General features: G+C 45.8%; 2 protein-coding genes across 2 annotated transcripts in view; one reads left to right on the top strand and one right to left on the bottom strand.

The window, feature by feature from the left end:
- Positions 1-5,058: 5,058 nt before the first annotated feature.
- Positions 5,059-9,193, top strand: cryba1l2 (crystallin, beta A1, like 2; the record flags this gene model as incomplete). The annotated part of the gene is made up of 5 exons (XM_079758697.1): positions 5,059-5,133; positions 6,510-6,628; positions 7,693-7,834; positions 8,269-8,411; positions 9,046-9,193. 5 exons carry the CDS (start codon positions 5,059-5,061, stop codon positions 9,191-9,193), a joined length of 627 nt encoding a protein of 208 aa, XP_079614823.1.
- Positions 9,194-10,138: 945 nt separating this feature from the next.
- Positions 10,139-11,565, bottom strand: part of unc93b1 (unc-93 homolog B1, TLR signaling regulator) — a 15,758-nt gene continuing 14,331 nt past the window's right edge. Inside the window, exon 13 of the mRNA XM_079730950.1 lies at positions 10,139-11,124. Within this exon, the coding sequence (XP_079587076.1) occupies positions 10,885-11,124 (240 nt within the window). The 3' untranslated portion in view covers positions 10,139-10,884. The remainder of the gene's footprint in view (positions 11,125-11,565) is intronic.

The raw sequence follows: 11,565 nt of genomic DNA, 5'->3' as shown, positions 1-11,565 counted from the left end.
GATGACTGGGGAACCGAGGAGAGAACAGAGAAGAGCAAATGAGATCAGAGGAGAAAGGAGGAGAGCAGAGGAGGACAGAGGAAAGGAGATCACAGAGGAGAGAGGAGAACAGAGAAGAGGAGATGAGAGGAGATCACAGAGGAGAGAGGAGAACAGAGAAGAGGAGATGAGAGGAGACGAGAGGAGAGGAGAGCCAAAACAGATCAGATCACAATACAACACAAAGGGACACAAAAGCAAAGTGTCACGGAACAATGGAGACAGAGGTCGATTGAAATAACCAAAGGCTGCGGCTGTGTGTGTGCAACCTATTGTCTTCTGACTATAGCATTGCATCACCCGTTCTTCTATTTGCAGGATGTGAACCGGTGCGCAAACTGTGTTGTTATACGGCAATCACTAGACGCTGTGTAACATATTTCTAAACAATAAACCCGGCTCGCACAGCTTCAAGCGATCGATGAATTGAAAAAAGGTGCTCTGAGCCGCCAGAATATCTCTGCAGCATTACCGACCGCCTGCATCAGCCTTCTTTATATTTACTTGTTATATTTACTGCGTACATCAATGTACTCTGTCTGCCTTACATCTGGTTTCACTCACTCACTGTGTGGCTCGCTGCTGCTGTTCTATGTTCTACTTCTATGTTTTTTGGATGACTGTGGCTCACCTGTGGCTGTGGAGCTGGAGCTTTGAGACTGTGTGAGTGTGTATGTGTCTGTCAGGCCGTCATTGGCTTATATACGCTGGCGGACCGAGAGGGGGGATTACCGACACAGAAGCAAACGCTGAGCCCACATCAGCCCACAGAATAGAAATACCCCATCATCAAAGAGCAGGAGAGGGAGGGGCGAGAGACACCGGGCGGGGCACAGAGCGAGCGCGAGGGAGAGAACGAGAGAGAGAGAGAGAGAGAGAGAGAGAGAGAGAGAGAGAGAGAGAGAGAGAGAGAGAGAGAGAGAGGCTGGCAATCAGAGGGATAGGTCGAGAGAGGGAAGAGATGGGGCACATGGAGAGAGAGAGAGAGGGAGGCAAAGAGACACCGGGTGGGATTGAGAGAGAGAGAGAGAGAGAGAGAGGGAGAGAGAGAGAGAGAGAGAGAGAGAGAGAGAGACAGACAGAGAGAGAGAGAGAGGGAGAAAGATGGGGCACATAGAGCAAGAGAGAGGGAGAGGGTGGGCGAGAAAGACAGAGGTGCAGTTAAGACAGAGAGGCAGACGGAAAGACACAGAGAGTGCTGCGGAGAGAGCGAGAGAGAGGGAGAGGGAGAGAGACAGAGGGGCAGAGAGAGAATGGTAATGATCAGACAGGAGCAAGAGGGGAAAAGTAGAGAGTGTGAGGAGAAGCGATAAGGTGTGAGGGAGTACTGTAATTGTATTCATGTGTACTCTTCATTCTCCTAAACATCGCCCCACAGCCTTATCCTGCTGTAATTATCAGGCAGCATTCTGTGATGAGGTGCCTGTCTCCTGTGACTCATCTTTGTGATCATTATTCGCCAGCGTCTTGTACTCTGTTGATATTACACCTCGCCTGCAGAGCTTTCCCTGCCACCCAATGCAGGCACAGGAGATGATACAATAACTGGTACATAGCAAACATATTTTAATTTAAAACCTTTTCAATTCACTTTATTGTAGTGAGTTCATTAAAAGGGCTTTTTTTAATTAGTCCTCGTGAATTAGTTCTGACAATGAGGGTTGAGGTTTCTGACATTTCCCTACATTTCACAGTTTTCTTTATATTGTCTACATATATATATAGATATAAATATATATAGATATATATAGATATATAGACACTCATATTCCCTCCTGCTCCCTGTGGTGAACGCGGCGTCATATAGATCTGATTAAGAAGTGGTCAGAAAAAAAAGCAATACTCTGAGAAAAGCAATAAACCGGACCGGCCTGGAAGAGATGAGAAACAAAGGGAGGTACCATTGCAGCAAATTAGACTCCACTATTAATCACAGCCCGGGATAGCTCCTCGAATGAGGGGGAGACGTAATGAACACCTACACACCGAATCACATCTGCTACCTGGCCTCTTATGCGAGGCGGCGCGAGCTTACAGGTTGTCAAATACGAGGGATGTGTGTGTGGGTGGATGAGCTGTAAGCTTCGACAAATGACTCGGCAGCATCATGGGTCGGGTGGATGCTCATTAAAAGTCGTGACATAGAGGAGTGCTGTTTGCCTTGCTGCGCAGCCCACTGGGCCTGAGTGACCTAGATAACTCTTCCATACCTGCTTTTCCCCCTTTGAGCTTCAGCAATCACTACTCCCTTATAGGCGGGGCCGGGGTTTGACTGGCATCTTGTCTCTGGGAGTATATTTAGATCAGTGCCCGTGGGAGAATAGAGAAGTGCCGACGTGGAGATGTGTTAAACGTCGGGATTTCTTCTTCTATTTTCTTCTACGTTGAGGATCCCTAGTGGATTGCCTACGCACGACTCTCTCTCTTGACACAAGTCTGCCGTACATGTTCACTTATTCAGTGATTCAAGTGTCGAAGCAGATGTTTGGCTGCAAATTATAATGTATTGCCTTAATCTCTGGATGAAGTTACTTAGCCACTTAGTTAGTTAGTTAGTTAGTTAGTTAGTTAGTTAGTTAGTTTGATAGTTAGTTAGTTGGTTAGTTGGTTAGGTAGTTAGTTAGGTAGTTAGTTAGTTAGTTGACACAGGGTCTTTGTGTAGCCTTCGGACTGCAGAGTCGCTCACCACCTTCCGCAAAAGACTTAAGACTCACCTGTTCAAAGTTAATCTAGACTCTGCATAGGCACCCCTCCCATCCCTCCTACTTATTGTATGTTGTAGGTCCTGGCAATTAATGTACACACTTATTGTATGTCGTACTTGTTGTATAGCATCTAGCTTTCTTTGTTGCATGTGGGGAATGGGTTAACCCATCAATTCTTAGTGCTTGGCACTTGGATCTATGAACATCCTTACTGTACCGACAGAGGTATATAGTTTCACATTCTTCCGACAGATGTACTTATTGTAAGTCGCTTTGGATAAAAGCATCTGCTAAATACCCTAAATGTAAAATGCAAATGGTTAGACGCATGATACAATTTTTCTGATACTTACAAATGCATTTTAATATTTATAGCTTATGCTAATTTGCAATGTCTTTGACACCATCTTAACATTAGATGTCATTAGGATGTGTAATTTTGAAACACACTGACAGCCAGATGGTTGATGAAGGCATTGACGCTCTGAATAATATTAGCAGTTAGCTGTTGAATAAACTGCGCCATTAGCATTTGAGGACACCAAAAAATTAGCATCTGCTACAGTATGCACCTGTTGCAGCTATCACACAGGTGTGCTAGCTGCTCTATAAACATATGAATATATTAAATGTGTGTATATTGTGTGTGCATATATTTTGTGTGTGTGGGGGGGGGGGGGTAAGGGGGTTCAGAATGGTCATCATTGGAATAATGCTAGAGCAACTCTATGCTAACAAAAAGTGCAAGTGTGGAATTCCTCAATAGCAGCCTATTCCACAAATGTACAATAAACCCTATTCTGACATGCTCTGGTAGCCACATGTTACTCCAGAGATATAAGACATCATATTAAAAATCAGCAGGTCAATTAGAGTTCAATTACTGTACATTATCAACTTTATTACAGCATTCCTCAACTTCGGGGGATTTAAATTCCGGCAGTATTTGGGGTGCTAAAGCCTCATTATACTCCCGATAGCTCGCAGCCATTGTTGGCTACAGCTCTGCTGACGAGTACGAATGGGGCACACAACAGAGGCTGCCCTGCCTCTGTTGAACGGACCCCCCCATTCACCGTCCCTGGCGCACTGACTCTATCCAGCAACAGGCCAACAACGGTGCGCCATGTGCTGAGTCGACAGCCCTCATGGGACCGAGGCATCAAAGGGGAACGCAGGGAGAGCGGTGTGTGTGTGTGTGTGTGTGTGGGGGGGGGGGGGGGGGGTCCGATACAGTAGCGCGCACGCATATCTTTACGCACAACTTCACGCACAAGTGGTTTGCGCGTTCATGTCCCCCCACCTGCAACCATGCGCTCTGTGAACGTGTGCGCGCCCGGTTTGTCTCTGTCCCGACAACGATGGGAATCGATAGTGCACGCCGGACTGCGGACGCGCGCACCGAGCGGGGACGCCGGTATAAAACTGGCCGCGCCAGATTATCACGCAAGTCTGTAAAAAGGATTGAAGGACAGCAGCGGGCGAAGAGCATCCAGGTGAGCGTCGACTAATTCAACAGCAAAAAAGTTGGACTAATTTTGGTGTAACGATACTCTATAATATTGCTTTACAGAAGTCCACTTTCAAACTTAATAGTACAATAGGCATAATAGCTAAAAGAAAAATAGTTTGTATGTTGATTTGACACTAATATACACTTATACACTCATTCATTAGCCTACATGCATACATTTGTAATTATTGATTGATTAGTATCTATATATAGTATCTATAGTATCTATTTTGTATATATATCTTATAGTTTGTTTGAAAAATAAGTGTTTTCATTTTTTAAGTAGGCCTACTTACATCTAAATATAGTAAATACCCAGTATTTGTACTAAATGTAATCAAAGCCTCGATATTAACATTGATATTATTAATTAATATACACGTTAATAATGTATTGATTTCTGTGCAAAGCTTGTTTGCCTGCTGCCACCCACTAGTGTCTCGGAATCATGACATCCTGATGTACCGGAGACAGAGGCCTCCATGTGTCTGCCAGCTCCACCTCCATCAAATTAGCCACGCAGACACAGGATCCTCCACCGTTTCTAAATGTTCTAAATCTCTCCTCTCTCTCTCCCTCTCCCTCTCCCTCTCCCTCTCTCTCCCTCTCTCTCCCTCTCTCTCACTCTCTCCCGCTCTCTCTCTCTCTCTCTCCCTCTCTCTCTCTCTCTCTCTCTCTCTCCCTCTCTCTCTCTCTCTCTCTCTCCCTCTCTCTCTCTCTCTCCCCATTTCTCTCCCTCTCTCTCTCTCTCTCTCTCTCCTCTCTCTCTCTCTCTCTCTCTCTCTCTCTCTCTCTCCAGACATGAATAGAGCCACTAAGACCCACATGACCTCCCCCATGTTCTTCCCCAACATGGGTATGGCCCCCTTCTTTAAGGTGAAACTAACACACACTCTAACACACACATACACACACAAACACACACACACACACACACACACACACACACACACACACACACACACACACACACACACACACACACACAAACAAACAAACAACGATACACACTCACACACACACAAACAAACACACGCACATAAAAAAACTCTCACACACCCCAACACACAAACACACACAAACACACATAAACACACACATACACACACACACACAAACAAACATTTACACACTCACAAACACATAAATACACCCACCCACTGACACACACAGAAACACACACACACATGCAAATACACACACAAAACATACACACAAAACACACAAACGCAAAGTCACGCACACTCACGCACACACTCACATACACACACACCCCCAACACACACACAAAAAATGCATATTTAAGACACACTAGAGGTGGTGCTGTTAAGCTGAATATCAGCACGGCTGGGATGCGTTAGTTTGTTGTAGTTTGCTGATACTCGGTATAACAGCACAACCCCCGGTGTGAGATTGATTTTATTGAGCAGTGCTCACTGTTCTACAGGCGCCGTTTATTAGTTGGTAGTAATTAGCAACAACAGATTAGGACTTGTCTGTTTGTTTAATCATCCATTCGGCTCCGTCAACACAAAAATTTCTGCAACTTGACCGTCGCCAAGCAACACATAGACATGTTCCTGCACACTAGCTTCTACTTTGTGTAGATCTGCACGTTACCAGAAGCCAGCCCCTGGTATCAGGTACACTTATCTGTGTGTTAACCAGTGGTCTGAGTGTCTGGGGAGAGTCCCGTTGCTGGCTTGTGATCCTGATGAGTTAACAGCTTACGATATTTAATATAGGCTAATAAGCGATTGCTAGAAACACCTGCAAACAGGAGTGATTCAAGTGTAGTACAAGGTCTTAATACTGTTATACTCTATATCCACACTCATGCCTCAATACAACGCACTGTTGTATACGATAATGTATTATATTTTGAGGATTTTACATTCAACATTCTGTTCAATGTTCTGTTCTATGGATCCCATATTCTACATTATGTTATTATGTTAGTTCCATTTGGTCTATTTTCCTTCCTGGGTGATAAACTCTCCAGCTGTATTTCTCTATGACGGATGTTAAGTCTTTATATGTATTCTACATTATGGATTGTATTTATATTTGCCACATGGTTGGAGGTTAAAGGCCGTAGCTGGATGTGTGTATTCTATAGTGCTGGACGCCTGCCATCATCCATTCCTCGGGGTTGGAGGTTAAGGTCAATAGCTGGATGTACGTAAGGCCTGAGGCTGGAGGTTAGAGTCCATGAACTCTATAGTGCTGAATGTCTTCCTTTGTGGCCGCAGGTGACCGTGTTCGAGCAGGAGCACTTCCAGGGCCGCTGCCAGGAGTTCACCTCCGAGTGCTGCAACATCCAGGACTGCGGTCTGGACAACATCCGCTCGATCAGGGTGGAGAGTGGAGCGTGAGTCACCCAGCCTGTACGCCTGTGTGTGTGTGTGTGTGTGTGTGTGTGTGTGTGTGTGTGTGTGTGTGTGTGTGTGTGTGTGTGTGTGTGTGTGTGTGTGTGTGTGTGTGTGTATGTGTGTGTGTGTGTGTCTGTGTGTGTGTGTAGAGAGCTGTCTATCTGTGTGTGTGTAGAGACCTGTCTATCTGTATAGATGTTATACAGGTAGACAGGTCTCGCTAGTTTTGCTCCTTTTGTGTCTGTGCTCGAAGTTTGAAAAAGACTGACGCACACAATTCATTTCATACATTTTCAGGGTCGAGCCATTGTATGTAACTATTATAGATTTTAATAGCATATCTATTCATAGCTATTCATTTCTTGTTCCATACATTCGACAATCCTTTCTTCGGTTTATTCCGTTGCTACGATCATAGCTGCCAATCATTCATAAATATTTGGCGAAAGGTACTCACAGACACACACACACACACACACACACACACATTCAAAACCTTTGCCAAATCCACACCACTTATTACTTCGATGCATACAGTTTCTCACAGAAACAAACACTTTGGGATGAATGAATATCCCTTCTGCAAAATGGCCCACTGAAATCCCAGCTGAATCCTAGTTGTTTTAATGTGGAGATTTTAATGTGTGCCATGAAGGACTATGATGAATACCATGAATACCTACCGTATATTTAGTAAACTACAATACATAAAATAAAAAAAGAATGCATAGAATATTATATATAATAAAAGATATAACAATATATTATTGATATAAACTATTATATATCGTAAAAAAAATATATAAGATATTTTGAAGTTATACAAATATATACATGTATAAAGAAAAATATGTATTTATTTGTATGCATAAATATTTGTATGTATCTACAAATATTTTATATATTCAAAGAAAAAAAAATCGAAAATATTTTGTATTATTTTATATATATATCATTCTTTCTATAAGAATGTAAAGATAGCCACTCATGTGTGCGTGGGTCCTGTTAGCCGCGAGGCTGCCCAGTACCTCATCCCCTGTGCATGTCCCCCCTCTTTCTCCAGCTGGGTGGGCTACGAGCACCACGACTTCCAGGGCCAGCAGTTCATCCTGGAGAGGGGAGAGTACCCCCACTGGGACGCCTACAGTGGCTCCCTGTCCTACCACGTGGAGCGCCTCATGTCCCTGCGCCCCATCTACTGCGCTGTGGGTACCCCCTTACCGTGTGGGGAGGCGGGCCTTAGGGGAGAGGTAGAATGAATATGATTGACAGGGGAAATCTGACGGAGTGGGAGAGGAAGGGAGAGAGGCAGAGAGAGACATAAGAGAAGGAGAGAAGGGGGGAGACAGACAGCGAGAGAGAGAGGGAGAGAGAGAGAGAGAGAGAGACACACACACACACACACAGGCAGAGAGAGGGAGGTTGTAGGAGGGAGATAAGCAAAAGCATTTTTACAGGAGATGAACTTGTCGGCGCGATTTTTTAAAAAATAAGCAAGTGAGCAATCAAGCTTTCATCAACACTTCAAATCAACACTTGGGACACAAGATTTCCCTCACATTTCCGAGGCCTATTCTGGCTGTTCCCTGTGCATGTCTGACACTAACTACCCCCCCCCCCCCCCCCGTTATCCACTCAGTCTCACCAGAGCAGCCGTATGACCATCTACGAGATGGAGAACTTCCTGGGTCGCAGCGTGGAGATGTGTGATGACTACCCCTCCCTGCAGGCCATGGGCTGGATGAAGCCCGAGGTGGGATCCATGCACGTCCAGTGTGGAGCGTAAGTACCCAACCACCCCCCCTCACCCTGAAAGTCCCTTTGGATGAAAGCGTCTGCCAAATCGCTCAGATCGTAAATAGCATGAACGATATTAATCTGCTCTGATTGAGAAGCTAGTGAAGGTTGTACTAGTTTGTTCTCTTTAGCTTGGTTACAATCTCAGCCTGGCTCTTTCAGCCGATGAGGTGGGCAAAGTGTGTCGTTCGCTCGCACGGCTTAACACACTGTAAGTATTAGAAGTTAGCCTGGCTATTGCCAGACCAAGCTCAATCGTAGATTGGAGTTTGGTCTTGGGAAGCTGCTGTCATTTTCTTCAGCACGAGAGGCGTGATCGACGGGCCTAGTTCAAACGACGCTGTACGCGATTGGCTGCTTGCTGCCGCTTCCCTGTCGTCATTGTGTTAAACCAGCCAATAGCGCGCCAGGGGGAAAAGCCAGCTTGGTGATTGGCTCCAGCAAAGACGTATCGAAACTAGAAAGAAATGTGTCGCTCTTCTCCAGACTCTTCTGCGGGGCGAACTCAAATCGCCGGCAGAATGGGAGGGGCTACCCAGTCTAATTAGTAGTAGTATGAGTAAGACACCACCGCTAACATACCCTCTCTCTCCGTCCGTCCGTCCGTCCGTCCGTCCAGCTTCGTGTGCTACCAGTACCCCGGCTACAGGGGCCAGCAGTACATCATGGAGTGTGAGAGGCACAGTGGCGACTTCCAGCACTGGAAGAACTGGGGCTCCCACTGCCAGACCCCTCAGATCCAGTCCATCAGGCGCATCCACCACTAGGGCCGGACGGGGCGGACAGTGGGAGCCCAGCACCCCCATGGGAGCAGGGGGGACAGGGCGGCCCAGAGAAGAGGGCCCGGCCTGGGCTTGAGTATCAGGCTGGCTCCCCTGATGGAAGCTGACGTGGAGAGGAGTGATGATCCTACGTGACGGCAGCGCTGTGTTTCACCGCGAGGCCGATTGCTGTTACTGACCTGCACGAGTGATACCGCAATAAAACTCTAAAAAGAAGATCCAGTCTGATTCATTTGTCTGTGTGTCTGTGTGTGTGTGTGTGTGTCTGGATTTGTGTGTGTGTGTGTGCATCTGTGTGTCTGTATAGGTGTGTGTTTGTGTGTGTGTGTATGTGACTGGATTTGTGTGTGTGTGTGCATCTGTGTGTGTGTGTGTATCTGTATAGGTGTGTGTTTGTGTGTTTGTGTATATCTGTATAGGTGTGTGTGTATGTGTGTGTGTGTGTCTGTATAGGTGTGTGTTTGTGTGTGTGTGTATGTGCGTGTGTGTGTGTGCATGTAATGCAGGGCAGACACTTCAGCGGCAAAAGCAATATATATACGATACAATCCATCCAATATATATAAGGTCCTCACCTCAAAAAAAAACCTATTTTGTTGAGGTGAAGGAAAACTTGTCAGCTTCACCACTCGATTGGGACCGTTCTAGTTTGGTTCCCAGCCCAAGGTTGGTTCTTTGGAACTCAGAGAATTAAAAGGAGCGATGAAACACGGCTACGAAGGACAAGAACCTCGGGCTGACCAGCCCTTACATCATCTTTTAGGAGTGTGTAGGCAGCCACCGTTTTAGTTTCAACTCTTACACAATCTTACTGATATACGTGCGATCTCTGTCACATTTCCATGGCAACATGTTTTTTTTCTTCCTTGCCAAACATTGCAACAAAGGCAAGGGAATAATAACCTGCAGACAGTCGTTATTTTTTAAGTTTTATGTTGGGCTTTATTTACAAAAAGAGCAAAAGTTGAAAAAAAACAGTGAAATGCAATGGTTAAAAAGGCAAAGCAAGTCAATTCGTATTTTATACAATGAAAGACAATTAAGTACCGTGTCAACCCTTGTCATGTTGTCAATACACTCAGATAATAATAACCAAATCAGAATAATGTCCCATCACTTCTGGGAAAATGGAATGAAAATAAATATTTCATTTTGCTAATCTTCCATATAAAAATCATATTTCTCATTGAAAAGCAAAAGACGCTCGTATCATATCTGACCCTGAAAAAAGAATGCAACGTAGTACGCAATCCTCATCCCATGGTCGTTGTCCCAGTGATCCCAACCCATAGTGACACATTAAGTCATCAACTCATCAGCTGTGTTGGAAATCGTTTCCTATTCACTCACTCACTATTCCCTATATAGTGTTTATGATATAGTGAACTATATAGCGAACGAACAAACGAAAATTCAGACACTGCGCTGAACATTTCTAAACGGCATTTGCGTCAGTAAATTACATTTAGGAAGCACAACCACACGTGGTATACGGGAGTAACATGTAGGGAACATCGTATGTTCACTCAAATTGTGGGTATTTTTTCATCCACTTATTGTCAAGTGAACGAAATGAACCGCTGAGAATCCGACCACCACTCCAACATGGCGCCCACCCTATATCGTGCACTACATCCGTGAACAGGGAACGATTTCGAACACAGCTATCCTCACGCTCAGGCGTCATCCATCCTTTCGTTTTCCGCCCTCCGCCCATGGCCCTCCCGTCTCCGATGGCGACCCCGGCCCCCGGGGGACCCCGAGTCTTGGGAGCCCCGGTCCCAGCCCTCCGCCCCCGTCTCGCCCTCCTGCTCCTCCTCCAGCAGCATCTCCTCCTCGTCGTTGTCCTCCTCCCCGCTGTGCTCCGAGTCTGACTCATCCGAGTTGTCCTCCTCCAGGTAGCGGTAGCCCTTGACCTGGCCGACGGCGGAATGACACATCGTGAGACACACCAGCACGGATACCTGAGTCTCCCTGGATGGTTCTCCCTGGATGGTTCTCCCTGAATGGTTCTCCCTGGATGGTTCTCCCTGGATGGTTCTCCCTGAATGGTTCTCCCTGGATGGTTCTCCCTGGATGGTTCTCCCTGAATGGTTCTCCCTGGATGGTTCTCCCTGGATGGTTCTCCCTCTGGCGGCGGCCTGCAAACGGTCCCAGCTCTCTGCTCTCTCATCCCATTGAAACCGTGCCTTTACTATTTATACGTGTTGACACTATTCGGACCGCGTTACATTTAGACTTACGTTCGGGGCATTTAGCAGATGCTTTTGTCCAGAGCGACTTACAATAAGTACATTTGCCAGAAGATAGAAAAACAACAATATATGGCTGTCGGTACAGTAAGGAGGTTCATAGAA

This window comes from Pollachius pollachius (assembly GCF_949987615.1).
Source record: "Pollachius pollachius genome assembly, chromosome: 2".
In the NCBI taxonomy this organism is placed as follows: Eukaryota; Metazoa; Chordata; class Actinopteri; order Gadiformes; family Gadidae; genus Pollachius; species Pollachius pollachius.
The sequence above is the reverse complement of the archived record's forward strand: the minus strand, read 5'-3'. Positions and strand labels throughout refer to the sequence as shown.